Source organism: Kluyveromyces lactis, assembly GCF_000002515.2.
Source record: "Kluyveromyces lactis strain NRRL Y-1140 chromosome C complete sequence".
NCBI classification, from domain to species: Eukaryota; Fungi; Ascomycota; class Saccharomycetes; order Saccharomycetales; family Saccharomycetaceae; genus Kluyveromyces; species Kluyveromyces lactis.
The window spans coordinates 448,914-469,212 of record NC_006039.1 but is presented as its reverse complement, the minus strand read 5'-3'; the positions used below and the strand labels follow the sequence as shown (position 1 = coordinate 469,212).

Sequence of the window (20,299 nt, the reverse complement as noted above, 5' to 3'; positions counted from 1 at the left end):
GCCCTTTGATATATATATATATATCTAAAAAAAAGCAAATCATTTCCGACATCAAGAAAGATAGGAACCGATTTGCGAAAAGTGAAGGTAGCAGGACATGTCCACAAATAATTAGACGCCAATAGAGAATGGGGTATACAAGGGTATGGGAAACTGCGTATTTATTTCAGTATATAATTTAATTCATGTAACATATAAAACTAAGAAATCATAGTTATTTACAGGGAGAATCTTTCTTTGAGTCATCTTAAATTCATTAAAACGGAACTAGAGCGAATTGCCTTGTGTCTTCAGATCTATTCCAAGATTCTAGTGACTAGACCAGTACCGACAGTCTTACCACCTTCTCTGATGTTGAAACGTTGACCAGCTTCCAAAGGAGTTGGGTGAACCAATTCACATTCCATTTCGACGTTGTCACCTGGCATGACTTGCATAGAGTGATCTTCAACAGCTTCTGGGAACTTCAAAACAACGGTGACATCAGCAGTTCTAACGTAGATTTGAGGTCTGTAATTTTCACCGAAACCGGAATGTCTACCACCTTCTTCCTTGGTCAAGATATACAAAGAGGCCAAGAATTTGGTGTGAGCCTTGACAGTACCTGGCTTGGCCAAGACCATACCTCTCTTTAATTGGTCTCTTCTGACACCTCTCAACAAGACACCAGCGTTATCACCAGCCATAGCTTGGTCCAATTCCTTTCTGAACATTTCAATACCAGTAACAGTGGTCTTGAATGGAGTGGTGTTGTGACCAACGATTTCGATTTCTTCACCCTTCTTCAAGTTACCACGTTCAACTCTACCAGTTACGACGGTACCTCTACCGGAGATGGAGAAGATATCTTCAACAGGCATCAAGAAAGGCTTTTCCAAATCACGAGCTGGAGTTGGGATGTATTCGTCAACAGCGTCCAATAACTTCATGATTGCTTGTTCACCAATTTCTGGTTGCTTACCTTCTAAAGCACACAAAGCAGAACCCATGATGACTGGAGTGTTGTCACCATCGAAACCGTATTGGGTCAATAATTCTCTCATTTCCATTTCAACCAATTCTAACATTTCAGGGTCATCGATAGTGTCAACCTTGTTAACGAAAACAACGATATGTTGAACACCAACTTGTCTAGCCAACAACAAATGTTCTCTGGTTTGAGGCATTTGACCATCTGTAGCAGCAACAACAATGATAGCACCATCCATTTGGGCAGCACCAGTAATCATATTCTTGATGTAATCAGCATGACCTGGACAGTCGACGTGAGAGTAATGTCTCTTGTCAGTTTCATATTCAACATGTGCAGTAGAAATAGTGATACCTCTTGCTCTTTCTTCTGGAGCCTTGTCAATGGAAGAGTAATCCAAGAAATCAGCACCACCACGTTCAGCCAAAGTCTTGGTGATGGCAGCAGTCAAAGTAGTCTTACCATGATCGACGTGGCCGATGGTACCAATGTTCAAATGTGGTTTAGAACGGTCAAAAGCAGCAGCAGAGACACGGATTGACGAAGAAAAGGTTCTTGCACCAATAGACATAGGTCTGAAAACCTTGGTGGTCAAAAATCTAGGGGCCAAGAAAGACATTCCGAATGACTTACGTTGTTCACTATCTGAAAACGCTAGACTAAGAGAAACGAATAGTAATCAAACAAAGTACCCTTGCTGTAAAGAACAATCAGCCTGATCGTTCTGTTATAGGATGAGATGGTCCAATTATAAATTTTTCAGATGCTCGAGAATTAGAGTTGATTGGAGCTTCAACAAAGGCGGGTAACATATTATTTTTATGGAGCGTCACTATTATGTACTGACAATGAAATTCGGATGTACTGTAAAGGAGGTATTCCCAATACTGTGCTGCTCAGTACATTGCATTGTCTATTTGATGATTCTGGGAAATCATGAATCTGAAAGTCATGTTCCTCTTTACGTATTCTACGTAGATTTCACACAATATTCATACTTTGATATAGTAAAAGCCGAAATATTAACTTAACCGAGAACCAATTGGATCTGTGTTTATATGGACAGGAAAGAAAATCAAAAAGAAGTCTCATAAACCGCAGAGCCAAATCATAGAATCTCGTTAGCCTTGTATCATAGTATTAATCAACATTGACTAAGTTTTCGGAATGGTAAGGTTTTATTGTTGGTACTGTAAATCATACCTTACACATGACACTGCCAGTGTGCGGAAATCACATCTTCTAGGAAAGAACCACATACGGCTTGTGGCCGACTATTATAGAAACACATCCTTGATCGAAGAATCCAAGAAGCTTAAACGTACGAAGAATAGGAAACCGCACGAGAAAGAAGTCACGGAATCAAGAAATGCTCCTCGATGCGTGATACATTGTCCGACGAATAGGAGGAAACGCATGATGAAAATAACGAAGAATAAAGATACTTTAGATGATCTTGATGTACTTGATGCAATTTACAAAGGATCTCCGGGTTACGAACGAATTTTCAGACCAGAGAACCGAATAGATATTGGTCATTTGTTAAAAGTGAGTAAACAGCCACAAAGAGGAAACGTAAACCGTAATAGTGTCGCAAAACCAACTTTAAACGAATCTACGTCCGTCCTCCCACCTCCAAGGACGTTGGCCTGGAATAATACTTACTCGATGAAGTTTCATGATCCGTCTCTTCTTCAGAAGTCCATTAATCATACTGTGAAGCAGTTGAAGAGGTAATGATCCTGCCCCGTAACATAACGTTAATGATCAATACAAGCATCAGTTTCTGTCTCATGAGTATCATTCGCCGATCTGAGGTGGGTTTGTACTCATGTATCTGGTGCATTAGTATACAGCTATATATCCCAATCAAGTGTTCACGTGACTCATCACCACTAACGAACCAATAAATATCATGTTCGTATTATATGATTTATATGCACCAAGAAAATTGAGGTTCAAAGGTTTAATTGGAATGAAGATTCCGTTAGTGAGCGAATAGACACCGGTAACTTATAAATGAAGTGTTTTAGACTAGCCTAGGGAAAGCACAAGAAAGTGTTACATAATGTTCAGAGCCGTACCATTGACCTTAAGAGCCAGCCGTGGTTTTTCCACCAGTTTCATCAGACGTAATGTCATCCAAGACCTATACTTAAAGGAATTGAAGGCCGTGAATTTGAAGCCAATCACAGCTGCCGATGCCCAAGGTGCTGTTAAGCCATGGACCACCCCAGCTGCTCCAAAGCTTCCAGAACTAGAATTGCAATCTGCCGATGCTTTGAAGGAATACGCATCTTCTGGTGTCGAAACCGTCAGCGAAGCTAATGAACAATCTGCTGAAGTTGAAGAAGGTGACTGGTTAGTGTTGGAAGAATTGGAAGATGCTCACCATTAAGGGATTTAAAGAATAACAAAATAAAAACTAAAATAATATTCAAATTGAGACAACGCTCCTCCGCATTACGAAACGATACAAGATGGCTTTTTCTAAACATCGATGATCTGTTACCAAGAATGATTTGTTATTATGCTCAATGTCATACCGAAACGAAAACTAGACACACTTTTCTTAGATATAAATTGTAATGTTAATTTATACTTTATATAAGTGCACATACACACAATTACGAGATAAAAAACAGAGTGAATGAGATATTTCATCCTTAATGGTAATATTTCCATCGCTGAAGTACGACACTAGCTGTGATTCTACTGAATTTTCATAATACGAACATGTCAAAGAAGTTTAGTTCTATTGCTGATGCGGTGAAATATATCAACGATGAATTGACCAAGAAAGGGTATTTAAAAGATGATAAATTACAGTGTAGTGCCAGCAATGAATCATCGAGTGAAAAAGAGCAATTAGATCGTGATAAACTAGTAGTAAATGTTATAAATAAACTACTGCAACGCGTCGATAATCTACAAGACAGATTAAAGGATCAAGACCTACAATTACGGAAAGCTCAAGATAAATTGATTGAAAGGACACATTTCATTAAATCTGAACACAATAAATCTGCAAATACGCCAGAAAAGGAGCGCAAAGTTACTAAGATAACCAAGATCCAGTATCGAGAAAAGGATACCAAATATCTCGAAGCGAAAATACGAAAGTTACGATTAGAATTGGAAGATCAATCATCGCAATTGAGGCAATACGCCGATGGAGACAGACCGAATATAACATGGGGAACATCTTTAGGACATCTTACAGTAGGAAAGCTGATGTATTCACGCGACGCTGTCGAAGCTAATCAAATTGACATGCTTAGCGATAAATTAAGTGACGTGATAGATATCAACACTAGTTTATCCCAAGATCTTGATGCAGCTACAAGGCTCATATCAAACATGAACAAGACAATCTATACGAAATTTGTGCTACAAATACCTGATACCACGAGTAAAACGGTTACTGTGGACAAATCAGATCACCATGAGGCATCAAGCCAAGCTTTGAACGAACTCACACGTGACTGGGAAGATATCAAATCTCAGTTACCCTGATATTACCCTATTTCTTTTCTACCCTAAATAGGATTGTGACCCTGCAGAAGAGCAGACAACAGTAAAATAATACATTGGATACGTAATCAAACCGATTCGATATGAAGTGCTATCACCATGTGTTTCTCAAGTACTGGTTATAGGGAGGCCAGTTGCAACAGAAGTATTCTATGCTGACTGATTCTTCACTTTCTGTTTCTTATATTTCTCTTTTAGTAAATTGATGGAAAATGCAAGAAATCGAAAAAAAAAAAAAATTAAAACAATGAAATTGAATACTTGATTCAGTTTAGTTATGTATCATCATCTCTTGCGCTTACGATTTGAGACACTTTCGAATAGATACTGCTATTTATTATACTCCGTTGTTGCAACTTTACTGTAGTCACTGCACACACATACCCTGATACAGTTATAAAATAAAAATGTCTGCTGAAGTTCCTACTTTCAAGCTAGTTCTAGTCGGTGATGGTGGTACCGGTAAGACAACTTTCGTCAAGAGACATTTGACTGGTGAATTCGAGAAGAAGTACATTGCTACCATCGGTGTTGAAGTGCATCCTTTGGCTTTTTACACCAACTTTGGTGAAATCAAATTCGATGTCTGGGATACCGCAGGTCAAGAAAAATTCGGTGGTCTAAGAGATGGTTATTATATCAATGCTCAATGTGGTATCATTATGTTTGATGTGACTTCCAGAATCACCTACAAGAACGTTCCAAACTGGCACAGAGATTTGGTTCGTGTTTGTGAAAACATTCCAATCGTTTTGTGTGGTAACAAGGTCGATGTCAAGGAAAGAAAAGTTAAGGCCAAGACCATTACCTTCCACAGAAAGAAGAACCTACAATACTACGATATCTCTGCCAAGTCCAACTATAACTTCGAAAAGCCATTCTTGTGGTTAGCCAGAAAGTTGGCCGGTAACCCACAATTGGACTTTGTTGCCTCTCCAGCTTTGGCTCCACCAGAAGTCCAAGTCGATGAGCAATTGATGCAACAATACCAACAAGAAATGGAACAAGCCACTGCTTTGCCATTGCCTGATGAAGATGATGCTGATTTGTAATCATCTTAAAACCTCGGTATAATATAAATATATGACATGTATATTTTTTCTAATTACATCATCATTTCTCTTCTCCTTAGATGGTTTGAATATCAACCTTAAAGTGGCTCTCCATTGCACGCCAGGTGTTCTAAGCAAGGAAAAAATTGCTGTTTACAGTATTACTATTTTCAAATCTAAGCTGTCAAGTAAATTATACTATCACTGGTGATTTTGGTGCTTCTGATACTATTTCCCTGGTCATTTATTTTTTATCCATAGCACCATTCTCAGTATCTATATTTCTTTATCTCGAAAATACAAAAGCTGTTTTGACTTAACATGTTCAACAAGAATCAATATGGGCCAGAGTACAGGAGCTACACCACCAGTTCCTATAACTGCTAAAAACAAAACCATGATTCAGTACGATAGTAACAATAAGCAGCTAAGCATCGACAATGATTCCAACACAGATAGGCTAACAAACTTGAATCAAATCAACAAGTTAACGACCGCACTTGTACCGGAAACAAACCCAAATTTCCAGCCTCAGCCAAACAATGAAACAACAAACATGGTCAAAAATATGTTTCAATCCGGCATGCAACAAGCACAGAACAAGAATATACCAGATGCTCTCAGAAAAGTCGACCTTGCTGTCGATATGCGTAATAAGGCTCGTAAACCATGGGAACCATTTTCTTTTCAACTTCAAGAGCTACACATGATGTTACGTAACAGAACAGATCTTGAATTGGTTTCACAGCGTAATCTAGATGCATGGCAAGATCTTGAGATGCTTCTCAACTGTGGTATGGTGGTGCCAGAAGTGTTTATAAGGTTAACGGATTGTTTACTTAAGCTAAATCTAGTGGAATTGGCGAGACCTTACTGTGAAAGAGGTCTTTCATTAGACCCAAAGAATGGACCTTTACTTGCACTTTTCCAAGCCTGTGAAAAGAAAATGCTCGAAATTGAGGGTGATCTGTAAATATAGTACATAGGTATCTAATTGAGCCCTCTGAACCGAATACTGTTCGTCCTCATTCTTCATGCTTGACATTTCCACGATGCTTCGTACGGTAATATCCATAATAAAAATACAAAAAAAAAATTTGAAATATGTAACATAAACTCATCACATCAACAAAAGTTGTTCGAAACAATAAGAAAGAAAAGCTAGGCAACTATTGTGATCATCCGTAAGAAATCAAACTAATCAAATTAAGATGTCTGATATCAACGTCGTGATTGATTCTTTCATTGATAGACTAAAAAGAAAACAGGTGATAGGATCCTATCAAGCGTCGTTGGAAACATTACAAATCTTGATGAGATATGTTTCAGCTATTAGATGGACCTCTACTGATGAACTGATAGTACAAATAAAAAAATTCGGAAACAATTTGGAGAAAGCACAGCCATATGAATACTCTTGTGGTAATGTTGTTAGACGTGTATTATCAATGATCAGAGACGAAATAGAGGAGGAACAGAGTAGTGCTGAGCCGATGATATCCTCAATGTTTAACCTATTACAGAAGCCAATGACTGATACGAAGACGAGAAAGATACAGGATAACAAACTAGACGTAAGGCAGACCATTGTTCAATCAATTCGTGATCTTATAGATGAAATAAAAAATATCGATGAAGGTATTCAACAAATAGCTATTGAATTGATTCATGATCGAGAAATCCTACTTACACCTACTCCAGATTCAAAGACGGTTCTTCGTTTCCTTTTGAAGGCTAGAGAACGTAATAATAGAAATTTTACTGTTCTAGTGACTGAAGGATTTCCTAACAATACAACAGTGGCTCATGAATTCGCCAAAAAACTAAGTGAGCATGACATTGAGACTATTGTAATCCCTGATTCAGCTGTATTTGCATTGATGTCGAGAGTAGGGAAAGTTATTATAGGAGCTAAAACCGTTTTCACTAATGGTGGAACGATATCTTCGACCGCCGGTGTCTCCTCTGTATGTGAGTGTGCAAGAGAGTTCAAAACACCTGTCTTTGCTGTTGCTGGTCTTTATAAGCTCTCTCCTTTATACCCATTCGATGTCGAGAAAATGGTAGAAATTGGAGGATCCCAAAATGTCTTGCCGACAACCGAGAATGATAGAGTAGGTACTGTTGCCTTAGAAACCATAAATCCTATCGCAGACTATATTCCCCCGGAAAACATCGATATATATATTACAAATATTGGTGGTTTTGCACCAAGCTTCATCTATCGTGTGGTATGGGATAACTATAAGCAAGAGGATGTTAACCTTGGAGAAAAAATATAATGATACATGCATATCTGAAATAGATCTAATTCTAAAACATATCCTGGTCTGAGAAACTCAGAATAAACTATTAATTTTTTTGCCTGACGATATCTGTTAAAGTAAACACAATAATCCTGACTCTTGTAACCTGCACGCCCTGTACCTCGCTCGGTTGAACGTACCTCACACTTTCAATCTTGAGCTGGATGGTTAATGTTTGTTATTCGACTACGAACCAACAAAACATTTTTGACCAATGGGCCATATCAATTTGACTTCTTTTGAGTACGAAAAGGCCTTTCTTTGAATCAATGACCTTAAACCGTAATTAGAAGCTCACACACTCTTGCAAGTAAATGTAGGCTCTCTCACCGTAGCTTCGGACTCGCTAAACACTCGGCCCAATTTAAACTTGTTCCATAACTTTTCAATTACACAGTCATACGCCACTTACTTCATGAAGTAAAGTAAATCGTAGTAGAAAAATATCTGAAAGGATGCTCAGATTGTTAATGGTCTATGCTTAGACGATCTCTTACGGTTTGAAGTGTAATTCTTCTACAAATGTTTAAAGTTTCTGTGACAAATTAAATGCCCGGATATCACGGTGAAAAAAGAAGGCAAGGATGCAGTAGAGAGTAAATATACCAAAGCGTTTTTGTTTTAGTTCAGTAATAACCCATTAAGTGGTGGGGAAAGATCTTGAGAACGACACCCAAAACTTAATCGATCACGTGTTTTAATCATCTCTCGATGAAAGCTATGACGACTGTCCATATGATATAGCTTACACCCCTCATGCGAACCCGCTAGAAGATAATTTGAATTAACTTAACTGCCTCTCTGATTATAGGCTCACATTACAACATGTCCCTCATATGACGTACACATTACAGCACAGGAATCAGATGACACACCTGCAGCCCATCACCTCGTCATTCTAAGATACTACGTTATCGGAAAGTCAAGGGGTGCAATGAACGGCTACGGGGATCTTACTACACTTGCCATTCTCATCACACTACTACTGTTGCACACTTTTTGTTGCTATATATATATATTTTTGGCTGGTTAGTCCTGACAACTACACCCCTGGCATTATTCACTTTCTCCGTTTTAGTACACCTTGCATTTTCTTTTCCTAGTACAATTTAGTCGTTTTCTTTGTTTTTTTTTGCCAAGATTTTTTTCGTGGAAAGGGTTTTCCTGATAATTAAAAAGTTTTCATAGCCTTTCTCCGTTATCAAAAACGGGTTTATGACGGAGAACACCAGTAATACTTGACAGAGAATGAAATGAACAATTGAACAGATAGATACTTAGGTACTCAGGTAGTGAGTTTAAGATTGGTGTGAGATAAACACCCCATTAAGCACCTTAATGTCAATTGTAGGGATCTTGGGTGGTGCTACGTAATCTGTGCTGTTCACCCCCAGATTTGAAGTAAACAGTAATATTGAAAAAGGTGGCTTAGCTTATATTGGTATTTTGTGTTATTTCTTTGTACCCGTTAGCGTTACCAATGTGCATCTGTGTTATCAGCGCGCTGCTTAGCGACTGAGTAATATAGGAATTTTCCCTTTTCAAAAGCGAAAATTTTTTTTCTTGTATGATTCAAACTCGAATGGAAGGAAAAAAATTTTTGCCAAGAAAATTTATAAGACAGGGTTCTAGGCAACATTTTTTTCTCTTCTTTCTCCCTGTCTGAACAACGTTAGTTATAAATGGCTCAGATATTTCATTGCTTCCTTGAAATCTATATATCTACAAGTGTTGGACGATCCCTTGTTGCTACATCGGTGTTGGCGCTGTAAGTGCTTGATGATTCATAGTATTACACCAGGGTATTTCCAGCTCTTCAACGTCATTTAGGCGGCATAAAGGGACATAAACACCGTGTTTTTCCGGTTTAGATTCGAGAAATTTATCGTATGTGAGGTTACGTCTCATCACGCATAGTACTGTACCGCTTAGGACAGTGAAAAATGCGCTGGCTAGCGTTAACCAGGTACACCATGTGACATGTGATGAGAAGATCAAGATGTCTATCAAAAATCCTAGAAGCGTGACCATAAATGTAAGCATAGACCATAGCACAGCTATGATCAACATTCGTCTCGACGTCTTTATGCAACGGAAACATGTCAACATTCCAAATACCCAAAGGATAGTTACGCATACAAATGCCAAAACGTGAACCAATAGTAAATTTGATAATGCATATTTCGCATGGTTCGGCAGATGCAGATATTCTTGTTCGTTAAACAAAAGAATGTCATCCTTTGAATACCCTATCCTAATGGGTGAGCAAACAGATCTATCCACCTTACACCATCCGAAAACTCCGAACCGATACCCGTTATATTCAGAGATATACAAACCGATTGTAATTGGCACTGATATCGTGCTAAAACATTCAAATACTAACGCCAGCGTGAGCAATACAACTAGCACAATTTTCACCAGCATATTATCATTTCTTAGAACAACACGGGATACAAAACTTTTCCTCGTTATGGTAAAACGAATTTTTTAACGTGAGAACGTTCCAAGCTTTGATTTGGGAGAGTTCAAAAGTTGTGGGAGGAAGTTAGTTAGGATAGAGAAACCACACTCACAGCAACAGGGAGCATGAAATAGATAAAAAAAAAAACTTTATCTTCCAGTCACTACTAACTAGTAAATGCTCTGAACGATTATGTGCGAAGGCTGAAACTTGCTTGCTTAGTTTGCTAACTCACTTACCGTCTTTTACTAACGAAGTAAAAATTTTCTAAATTTCTACAATTTCAAGAGAAATAAAAAAAATGCAAGTTTTTACTTGCTAATACTTATTAAATTTCTCACACGCCAGCCGTTTGGTTCAAGCCTGGAACTGCCGTGTAATATCGATACTAACTACGCTTCTGTACCCAAAAAACACTGCTTGATACTTCCATCCATTGTTTTCACATTACATTTCGGAACCTTGAGGAATTTGGAATTTGGTAATGAAATAAAAAAATGGTTCGTTCTTTCTCGGTTGGTGATTTCCATACCACTACCCACAAAATTGTAGCTCAGCGTGACCTGACCTAAGTTAAGTCGACATCCTTACTCCTTTCTCTGTTCTTCATTGGTTGTCGCCACTACTAGTTGTTGCTTCATAATAATTTGCAGACTTCGACTCGCTCATCTTCTGTGAATTGTATTGGGAATACACCCTAGAAAATTTGGAAGAAAAAGGATTTTCTTTCTTTTTTTCTCCGTATATTTTGCAAGTATTCAATGACGATTTTGTGGGCGAACATGTAGAAAAAAATGGTTTTTGAGAAAAAAGGATTATCAGTTTCCGAGGTTATCCCCACGACAGGGCTAACGGTTCCTTCTAGTATCGCTAGAGACCAGTAGTTAAGACGTTGAATTAGTAGGGGATATTTGCAGAACGACTGATGCTCGGATTTCGTCTAATTTGTGGAACGAACCTATCATGGTTTTTTTTGTATGATTTCAGGGTGTGCATATCGGTGCATTTGCTATGACGATTTCTAAATAACCTTTTTAGAAAAAAAGGGACAAGAAGAAAAGTTAGTAGGACATAAGGGTTTTTGCAAAAACTCATCGTTTGAAAAAGATGACTGTGAAACCGGCAGGCGCATGCTGTTTTCCACTTTTACAACACTTTTACCCAAAGGAAAAGGAAAAGGGGGAGTAGAATGAGACGGAATAGGGGGAAAAGGTGTTGTGGTGTTTGGCCAAAGACGCTTGAAGCAGCTTTTGATATAGGCCAAAAGAGAAGAGGTCAATGCTAACAATGATCTGATTAGTTGGTGACTTCATCAAGAATTCTTTTCTACAGGCCGTGATAATCGGGCTTACGGTGGAAACCGTAGCCAAAGCTAGAGTCTATTGTGGAATAACAACGTCTGTCTGCCGGGCCTTCAGATGAAGACAGATCGGTAGTGGCATTCCAGTCCAAATGTAGATTTAACGTTACCGAATGAATAGCACTTCGTTACGCAATTAACAGAGAAGTGGCGTAATGCCAGGAATTTTCTTTGTGCACATCGAAATCAAATTAACGGTATACTGGGTTTTACTTATTCACTAACATTTCATTCATTCCACTGTATGAGAGAGATCTTAGGAGAATATGCGGATGAGACTAAATTGACACCAAACTCACGCCGAATATAGTGTTTCCTGGCAGGAGTGGTTCGTTACGGTATTACGCACCCCATTTGAGGAGTGTAATAGGCAGAACTTAATCCTCCCACTTACTAAACTAAGCTGCACTGCTACCATTACTACTACTGACCAGACATCTTCCGAGCGAGAGATTAACATGTACGTTGTTTGTTCCTGGAAATTGGTGTGGAAGAGCACAGAAAACAGATCTTTTTTTCTTTTTTTCATTTTCCATTTTTTTCCATTCTTCCTCTTTCGAGGGTAGGAGGGTTCTTCTGGTATCGACTGGAAATAAGTGGTAACAAGTACGGAGAGGTGGGAACCATGGTGAGAATACAGAGCAGATAGGAAGAGTAAATAGATGAGAATATCACCATTATATGGCATTATGATACTATTACCCTTTTGGGAAATAATTTCTTCTAGTAGAAAATTTTGACAGCCGAAGTATGAAAAAAAGGAAAAAGAGTAGTACTCTTCGGCCCGACTGGGAGATAATTCTTGACAAATTGGTAATGTTCTTCCATCTGTTCATTTGTATAAAAAGGTGCTTCGAGGACAACTTATCTTTCTCAACGTGAACGTGGATTGCTAAACTTCTGTTTAAGGTAAGTTTCGTTTAGACTTTTCCTTTAATTGCTGTCAAAAACCATCGATATCCCAATCGCAAAGTCCATCAGACAGAATATAATCTAGAAATGAAGTTCACTAACTCCTTGTTGATCTCTGCCGTCGCTGCCGTCGCCGCCGCCGTCTCTGAATCCTCAACCGTTAAGACCATCACTGCTACCAACGGTGGTCACGTCTACACAAAGGTTGTCACTGACACTGCTGACCCAATCATCACTGCTTCCACCACCAGAACTACTACCTACACTGAAAACGGTGCTTCATACGTCAAAACCTACACTGAAGGTCCAGACACCACATCTGTGAAGTCTACTACTTCCAAGGTCACCATCACTAACTCTGATAACGGTGCTACCTACACCAAGACCAACGTTGTTGCTATCTCTACTGATAGCGATGAATCATCCTCATCCTCATCCTCATCCTCTTCTTCCTCCTCTTCTGCTGAATCTTCCACATCTTCCTCCGCTTCCACTTCCTCCGATGCCGCTGGTTCTCTAGCCGTCAACGCTGGTGTCTTGGCTGCTGTCGCTGCTTGTTTGTTGTAAATGTTTTGAAATTGAATCTTTTATTTTTTTGTTGAAGAGTATTTTGAAGATGCGTTTTATATTTATCCTGGCCCATCTCATTGAGGTGCGAGGTCTTCAAACACATTATTATTACCTTCCAATTGTAATTTTTTCATTTCCTTATCATTTCATTTCAATTCATCAAACTAGTTAAGTTAGCTTCCCGTGCACATATATAATCTAAAAGTAACATGTACAGCCACCGTAGTTAAACTCAAAAATATACACTAATTATTGGTCAAATAAATAACCATCCTCTATTGACTTCCAGTATCATTTCGAGCGAAAAATTTAAAAGTGTCGAAGATTTTGAAAATAATAAAAACAAAAAGTCTAATCAATTATATCAAGAACAGGGACATAAACAGTAAAGTAAATAGAGGAAATATATAGCAAAAAAAGGTGCTTTTTACGAACTACAAACACATAACGATGAGAATGAGAGGGGTTGCTTGTTCAAAAATTTGCAAATCTTTTTCTTTTTCAGACCCGCCCAGCTGGGAGCCGCTTTGAACAACAACATGTTTAATAAAAATGCATACCCCTAAATTCCCACTGTTTGAAATAAAATGAATGGTGAAGGTTCTATAACGTATTCCAACTATGAAAGTGGTGATTATTTTTCACCTTTTTATTAATAGATGGAATCAAAGAACAATATTCATTTCTTTGATAAAGGAGTAGGAGGAATCAACCTGTTTATTGTTAATGTTGTTGCAAAATAATAGCACGTATGCCATACTCAAAAAATCATTAAAATGTTCATAACAACATAACACCCATGGCAGCAGCGAAGATACCAGTACCAACAGAGGCCATGACAGCACCGCCAGTGTAAGTGGAGACAGTTTGAGCAGGACTACTTTGTGTAGCAGAAGTAGATTTAACAATAGTAGTCTTCACGGTATCGATTATAGTAGCAGTGGTGGTTGGTTGAACATTGTCACCAGCAGTGGTAGTCTTAACAGCTGATTGTTGGTCGTTACCATTAGTGGAGGTCTTAACAGCTGAATGTTCGGAGGTAGTCTTTTGACAAACACCTTCAGAGCATGGGATGGTACTGGTAATAGTGACACCTTCAACAACAGTAGTGAAGACAGTAGATTCCGGTTCCTTGGTGGATACTGTTTCCTTGGTGGAAACTGTTTCCTTGGTCTTTTGGCATTGTTCCTCGGTACATTCAACGGTAGAAGTGGTCGTACATGGGACGGTGGTAACAATGGTAACACCATCAACAACAGTGGTGACAACAGTAGAAGCAGATGGCTCTAGAGTGGTTGTGTGACAGACCCCTTCTGAACATGAAGTGATGGTAGCTGTGGTACTAGACTTGTCGGTGACAGTTTGAGTTTCAATGCTAACAGAGGATTGGCCATCTGTGGAATCAGTTGCTGATGCGGTAGAGTTTGAGTAAGAGGTAATGTCATCGTTAGAATCATCAGAAGATGCAGTAGCTGATCTAGATGGTTCGCCGGTCCATACGAAACCCTTAGTTTGAGTGACGGTCTTAGTGAACCAATGACCATTCTTAGACAAAGTCAAAGTGACAGTTTCAAGTTCATCGGCATCAAGAGTGGTAGAGGCTTCTTCAGTTGAAGAGGCCTCTTCAGCAGAACTACTAGCCCATGGAGCAACACCAGTGTAGGTAGTTGCTTCACCGGTCCAGACGAAACCAACCGGCTGGGTGACAGTCTTAGTGAACCAGTGACCGTTCTTGGACAAAGTTAGAGTCTTAGTTTCGTATTCAGTGGTAGAGGCTTCTTCAGTAGAAGAAGTTTCTTCAGCGGAGGTTGTGGCAGCCGATCTAGATGGTTCACCGGTCCAGACGAAACCCTTAGTTTGAGTGACGGTCTTAGTGAACCAGTGACCATTCTTAGACAAAGTCAAAGTGACAGTTTCAAGTTCATCGGCATCAAGAGTGGTAGAAGCTTCTTCAGCAGAACTACTAGCCCATGGAGCAACACCAGTGTAGGTAGTTGCTTCACCGGTCCAGACGAAACCAACCGGCTGGGTGACAGTCTTAGTGAACCAGTGACCGTTCTTGGACAAAGTTAGAGTCTTAGTTTCGTATTCAGTGGTAGAATTCTCTTCAGCGGCAGATGAGGTTTCTTCGGCAGATGAGGTTTCTTCAGCGGATGAGGTTTGAGCGGCAGTTTCACCGGCGTAAACGTAACCAACTGGTTGGGTGACGGTCTTAGTGAACCAGTGGTCGTTCTTGTATAAGGTCAAAGTAATGGTTTCATATTCAGTGGTGGAAGCTTCTTCAGCGGAGGAAGTCTCTTCAACAGCAGATGAGATTGCCTCTTCGTCGACAGCAGTTAGGATTGAGGCAGTAGTCTCTTCACTAGAGGTTGTCTCGGAAGTAGCAACAGCGGATTGTTCGGTGATAACCTTGGTGTAAACGACGTCTCCTCTCGTTACAATGATGGTAGATAAATAGTAACCTGAAGGGGCAGTTTCATCTGCATCTGGGATGTCGATCGTCTTAGTGTAGACATGTCCATCTACGGTAGCAGTCACGGTAGTTTGAGCAGCTAGGGCACTTGAGGCAGCAGCCAAAGCAGTGGCAACTACAGAGGATAACTTCATGGTAAGTTATTCGGTGGTTTAAGCGAGTGAAAGGGCTGGTTTCTTACGATTCTATTAAAATTATAAAGGATTTGTAGAAATAGGCATACTACCATACAGATCAAGATAAAATTCGCCAAAACTTTAGGAGAGAAGTGCTGGGTATTAATACTTGAGGGATTCCCAAACTCAAACATAATTGAAGCTCCTGGTTGGGTGCAGACAGACATGTATACTTCCCAATCAATATTGTACAAACATACTCTAGTGATCGAAGTTTTCGCAAAAGAGGTGCGTTTTCTTGATCAACTCGAGACATGTTTTGTGGAATACAAACGCTAGTGTCGACCACCCTAGAGAGATCTTTTATGCACCAGCGCCAAAGTTTTTTTTCTACGAATATGTGAACTTAAACTGTCGTTTCTATGAGAGGGTATGGAGAATTCTCCATAAATCAACAGAAAAGAGAACAAAAGCATGCGAAATAACATATACCTATTGAAAATTAGTATTAGGCAGGAGATATAGAGCACCTTCAGGAATTACTGCAAATAAATCGCCAATTAAACCCAAGAAAAAACAAAGAAATACACACTGGGCGTGCATCCTTTGCATTTCTCTATGGGGCATACATAACAAAGTCAGACTGGACGATCTGCGATTTTTCCTCTTTTTACTGTTCGTTCATCTTAGAATCCCAATCAGAATACAAAATTCTATGTCCGACTCTTGTCCTTTACTGCTTTCCGCACAAATTTCCACTCTTTTAACAAATCCGTGACTCAGGGTACCCACAGAGATATGCAGCTCAAAAGGCCATTTTACGGACCCTTTAAGGTTTTTGACGTACAGATCTGCCAGATTCCCTCGAACAGTTCTCTTTTCCCGCTCTGATTCAAAGATATCGGAACTATCCGCGGTTGCATTTGGATAAACTTTCATTTTCGGATTTGCATTCTCATACTTTTTCTGGTAGAAAAAATTCAGGGTGTGCATCAATTCAAAAGAGGTTACATGTACCTCAAAGGAAATCAATCACAATTATTTCCAAAAGAAAAATCAAGAAACGTGAAAAGTTCTGACACACACCAGGTGGGTCCACATTCTTATGTTTTCTCATTTCTTTTTTGAAGATGTTTTCTCAGGACTTCTAAACGGTTCCCTCCATACCGGCACATGAAGGCAACCTATTCCAAAATGTCAATTGTCTATAAAATAAACCATACATGTACACCCCTGTACCAATACTTTACTCCAAGATTATTGGTATTACTACAACAAGTACTAAGATTAACCATCAATTTTATTCTGGAGGATGAACTATTTTTTAGTCTCTCTTGTTCTTATCCCGTAAGAACATTCCAGAGAATAGAAAAATAATTAAAAGGGTTTGAACCTTTTCAGGCAAGTTTTATCATAATGTGAATCAGGGTTCTGCGTCAATTGGAAATCCAACATAGCATTGACTGCTAATGTAAGATTTCCACCGATTGCTTTGAGGTCCATTTCCCATTTCCTGCAGTCCCTTCGTTCGAAGATTTAGCGAATGTTCGTTACCGAGCAAAAGTTTCATGGATGGCTATAAAATATGGCTATACTGTGTATTTCGTTAGAAGGAGAACAAGCGGTGCTACAAAGTTGAATGGGTAAGCGATGATCGCTTACCCATTCAACCATTTTTGTGTGATTTACTGATCAAGTGAGATTCTAAGGCCATTACAGACACCCTTCTTTCTCAACTACTTAGTATATTTCCCCCTCTTTCTTCTCTCAACTATCGTTTAGAAGGTCAACAGGCTCTTTTCACTTTTCACTATTTCACAGTCCAATATTCGGGTGGTTGCTATGATATCAAATGAATGCATGTTACGCCTCGGGTTTCTCGCTTAAGTTCTCTGATGATTTCCGGCTGGCGACCCTCGAGAGAAACATATTATACAGACAGACCACATGAGTCAGTGATGAAAGTTACTGCCGCGGACCTGCATCGGGTTTTTCGTTTTCGTCCCTCACGCTTTTAAAGAGCGTACGTAGCATTCAACATTTTCGAGCAGAGCTAGAGAACATGCAAGAAAACAAATGAAATAGAAAAAGCTAGCTTAGTGTAAACTAAGAAGATCGGAGGTCATTGAACTTCTGCTCGATGGGCATCGGGTATTAAGCATTGATGTGTCTTCTTTTAATGTATTCTTTTTCTTTTGTTTTTCGGACCCAAAAAAAAAAAACAAGGTGTTTACTAACGGGATATTAAACAACCGTATACAAACTCGTATAGAAGAGCGATCTACGTAGATAAAGCCTCCAGGGTGAATTACCATTTGAATACTTAAATGATGATAACAGATTCAACCTTCATTAACACCTTAGTCTTTCAAAAAAAAAGGGAACAAAAAAAATACCTAAAGAGACAATCGAGCTGGGATTCTGTTCCCCATACTTCTTGGTTTTAAACTAGCGAAAGTAGGTAACATTTAAGAAAGAAGAAACCGAAACATTTGTATTTCGATCCCTCATACCCTTTGTCTTCAAATCAGGAAATGAAAGTGCTCAACCGTTCATTTTTACTCATTGCTTCCTTGATAAGAAGTATTTCAAAAAGAAAAAAAAGGTTCCTGATATGCATGGAATCTTTAAAGTTTTCATGCAGCCGAAACGCCTCGAGATGAGAAAAACAAAAAGCAGGTTAAAAGACAATGAAGACAAAAAAATACTTGACCTTATAGCAGATGGAAACACAAAATCCTTCCTAGATTGTAGAATTTGCAAGTTATTAATATGAATCTCATTAGCATTGAAAGACATTGAACTGCAAATCCTAGCAAACAAAGTCATAAGAGATTTGAAAACATAGATAAAGGGCAGACCAGCACAGAAAACAATTAACAAAGATTGGGGGATCAGAAAATACCATACACGCTCAATGCCCCTTTGGTAATAAGGGTTTTGTGTAGAAGGTTTAATGAGAAAAAAAAACCAAAAGAGAAGTGAAAAGAAGCGAGCCACGAGATCAATGAACTATCTATATACTGGATACAGATAAAGGCGTTTGATAACATACGGTCAATAGTCTATTCCGTTCTCTTCCGTTGCAAGTATAGAATCTGAGAGAGTTTCTTAGATCAACAAACCAGCAACAGCAACACCCAACAAACCAGTACCAACGGAAGCTAGAGCAGCACCACCAGTGTAGGTAGAAACATCAGCAGTGGAGGTTTCAGTTGGAGCAGCAGTCGAAGAAGATTCAACTGGAGCTTCAGATGTAGTTTCAGCTTCAGTAGAAGAGGATTCTTCAGCGGAAGAAGAAGATTCAGTTGGAGCTTCAGTAGAAGAGGATTCTTCAGTAGAAGTAGATTCAGTTGGAGCTTCAGTAGAAGAGGATTCTTCAGTAGAAGAGGATTCTTCAGTAGCAGAAGATTCAGCGACACCAGAAGAAGTAGCAGTCAAGTACTTGGTGTAGACAACATCATCTCTGGTAACAACCAATGTACTTAAGTATTCACCTGGACCCAAGTCAGCGGAGTCTGGAACATCAACGGTCTTGGTGTAGACATTACCTTCGTTGGTAGCAGTGATGACGGTTTGAGCGGCCAAAGCGGAAGTGGCAACAGCCAAAGTGGTAGCGGCGACGGAGAATTTCATTTTTGTTAATTTGGATACAAGCGAATGTAGGGTGTTGAAAAAGGTATATGTTTTTCTAGAGTGTGAGAACTGAAAAAAGTAGTGAATCAGAAGAAATTTAAAATACCACCAGAGTATTAGAGAAGAGGTCAGAAATCACAAGTCTGAAAAATCCAATCGTTCACTTATATTTATATATCTCCAAAAATTGGTATTCCAGAAAGGAAAACAATAAAGTTATCCATTCTGCTTTTCAATGTCCCGAAGGAAATCCTTTTTTGCTTTCTCTCGTACTCGCTTTGTATTTTTACATACAAACGTACATACAAACATTAACCTATTTGGATTAATCTACGAGTAGATTAATATCCATTTCGTCCAAGTACTGAACGTGGCCCAGAATCTTTCAAAATGTCACCACCCTTAGCTCAATTGAACAAAGACAAGGACATTAAAGAAAAAAAAGGAAACACTCGGTTAAACCATTCCACCGTTCAAAGAACTAGACCACGAAATGGAACAAACGTTAATGCGCCTAGCCACTGTAAATTAACCGTGTTTTCTATTGGAAACAACAACAAACAAGTATAAACAACAACAAAAAAGCCATCTGCTTTACAAGCAAAGTTCAATGCGAATAATTAAGGAATTAAGTAAGCCAGAACGAGATATTTTTGTTTCTATGTGAGCGATTGAGCCCCTAAATGAAAGAACAATTCCCAAGCAAATCGAACCGTAAAGCAAATATCATCCCAGATAATTCCTATCAGCGAAAGTCTCTGTATCCCCATACTTCTCAACTTTCACACTGACCATGCAATAGTAGCCGAATCTAAGCGAACCTGTACGCACTGGAGTGAGGGAGCGAGCCTCAAATTTACATACCAAAAGGAACCCGGAACAATTACACATCAATGACACATGTCT

At 39.1% G+C, this 20,299-nt stretch overlaps 12 protein-coding genes across 12 annotated transcripts; 7 read left to right on the top strand and 5 right to left on the bottom strand.

Moving 5' to 3' along the window:
- Positions 1–296: 296 nt before the first annotated feature.
- On the bottom strand, positions 297–1,589 carry TUF1 (translation elongation factor Tu; the record flags this gene model as incomplete). Its single annotated transcript, XM_452433.1, has 1 exon — positions 297–1,589. One exon carries the CDS (start codon positions 1,587–1,589, stop codon positions 297–299), a length of 1,293 nt encoding a protein of 430 aa, XP_452433.1.
- Positions 1,590–2,137: 548 nt separating this feature from the next.
- YHC1 (Yhc1p) lies at positions 2,138–2,707 on the top strand (the record flags this gene model as incomplete). Its single annotated transcript, XM_452432.1, has 1 exon — positions 2,138–2,707. One exon carries the CDS (start codon positions 2,138–2,140, stop codon positions 2,705–2,707), a length of 570 nt encoding a protein of 189 aa, XP_452432.1.
- A 331-nt stretch (positions 2,708–3,038) lies between these two features.
- Positions 3,039–3,368, top strand: KLLA0_C05170g (ATP synthase subunit H; the record flags this gene model as incomplete). Its single annotated transcript, XM_452431.1, has 1 exon — positions 3,039–3,368. One exon carries the CDS (start codon positions 3,039–3,041, stop codon positions 3,366–3,368), a length of 330 nt encoding a protein of 109 aa, XP_452431.1.
- A 338-nt stretch (positions 3,369–3,706) lies between these two features.
- Positions 3,707–4,486, top strand: KLLA0_C05148g (uncharacterized protein; the record flags this gene model as incomplete). Its single annotated transcript, XM_452430.1, has 1 exon — positions 3,707–4,486. One exon carries the CDS (start codon positions 3,707–3,709, stop codon positions 4,484–4,486), a length of 780 nt encoding a protein of 259 aa, XP_452430.1.
- A 425-nt stretch (positions 4,487–4,911) lies between these two features.
- On the top strand, positions 4,912–5,556 carry KLLA0_C05126g (Ran family GTP-binding nuclear protein; the record flags this gene model as incomplete). Its single annotated transcript, XM_452429.1, has 1 exon — positions 4,912–5,556. One exon carries the CDS (start codon positions 4,912–4,914, stop codon positions 5,554–5,556), a length of 645 nt encoding a protein of 214 aa, XP_452429.1.
- Positions 5,557–5,896: 340 nt separating this feature from the next.
- On the top strand, positions 5,897–6,529 carry SEC72 (Sec63 complex subunit SEC72; the record flags this gene model as incomplete). The annotated part of the gene is made up of 1 exon (XM_452428.1): positions 5,897–6,529. The coding sequence occupies one exon, from the start codon at positions 5,897–5,899 to the stop codon at positions 6,527–6,529; it is 633 nt and encodes a 210-aa protein (XP_452428.1).
- A 238-nt stretch (positions 6,530–6,767) lies between these two features.
- On the top strand, positions 6,768–7,838 carry KLLA0_C05082g (translation initiation factor eIF-2B subunit; the record flags this gene model as incomplete). The annotated part of the gene is made up of 1 exon (XM_452427.1): positions 6,768–7,838. One exon carries the CDS (start codon positions 6,768–6,770, stop codon positions 7,836–7,838), a length of 1,071 nt encoding a protein of 356 aa, XP_452427.1.
- Positions 7,839–9,611: 1,773 nt separating this feature from the next.
- On the bottom strand, positions 9,612–10,289 carry KLLA0_C05060g (SUR7/PalI family protein; the record flags this gene model as incomplete). Its single annotated transcript, XM_452426.1, has 1 exon — positions 9,612–10,289. One exon carries the CDS (start codon positions 10,287–10,289, stop codon positions 9,612–9,614), a length of 678 nt encoding a protein of 225 aa, XP_452426.1.
- Positions 10,290–12,685: 2,396 nt separating this feature from the next.
- Positions 12,686–13,165, top strand: FIT2 (Fit2p; the record flags this gene model as incomplete). The annotated part of the gene is made up of 1 exon (XM_452424.1): positions 12,686–13,165. One exon carries the CDS (start codon positions 12,686–12,688, stop codon positions 13,163–13,165), a length of 480 nt encoding a protein of 159 aa, XP_452424.1.
- Positions 13,166–13,948: 783 nt separating this feature from the next.
- Positions 13,949–15,775, bottom strand: KLLA0_C04994g (uncharacterized protein; the record flags this gene model as incomplete). Its single annotated transcript, XM_452423.1, has 1 exon — positions 13,949–15,775. One exon carries the CDS (start codon positions 15,773–15,775, stop codon positions 13,949–13,951), a length of 1,827 nt encoding a protein of 608 aa, XP_452423.1.
- A 663-nt stretch (positions 15,776–16,438) lies between these two features.
- On the bottom strand, positions 16,439–16,750 carry KLLA0_C04950g (uncharacterized protein; the record flags this gene model as incomplete). The annotated part of the gene is made up of 1 exon (XM_452421.2): positions 16,439–16,750. One exon carries the CDS (start codon positions 16,748–16,750, stop codon positions 16,439–16,441), a length of 312 nt encoding a protein of 103 aa, XP_452421.2.
- A 2,118-nt stretch (positions 16,751–18,868) lies between these two features.
- Positions 18,869–19,393, bottom strand: KLLA0_C04928g (uncharacterized protein; the record flags this gene model as incomplete). Its single annotated transcript, XM_452420.1, has 1 exon — positions 18,869–19,393. One exon carries the CDS (start codon positions 19,391–19,393, stop codon positions 18,869–18,871), a length of 525 nt encoding a protein of 174 aa, XP_452420.1.
- Positions 19,394–20,299: the final 906 nt, after the last annotated feature.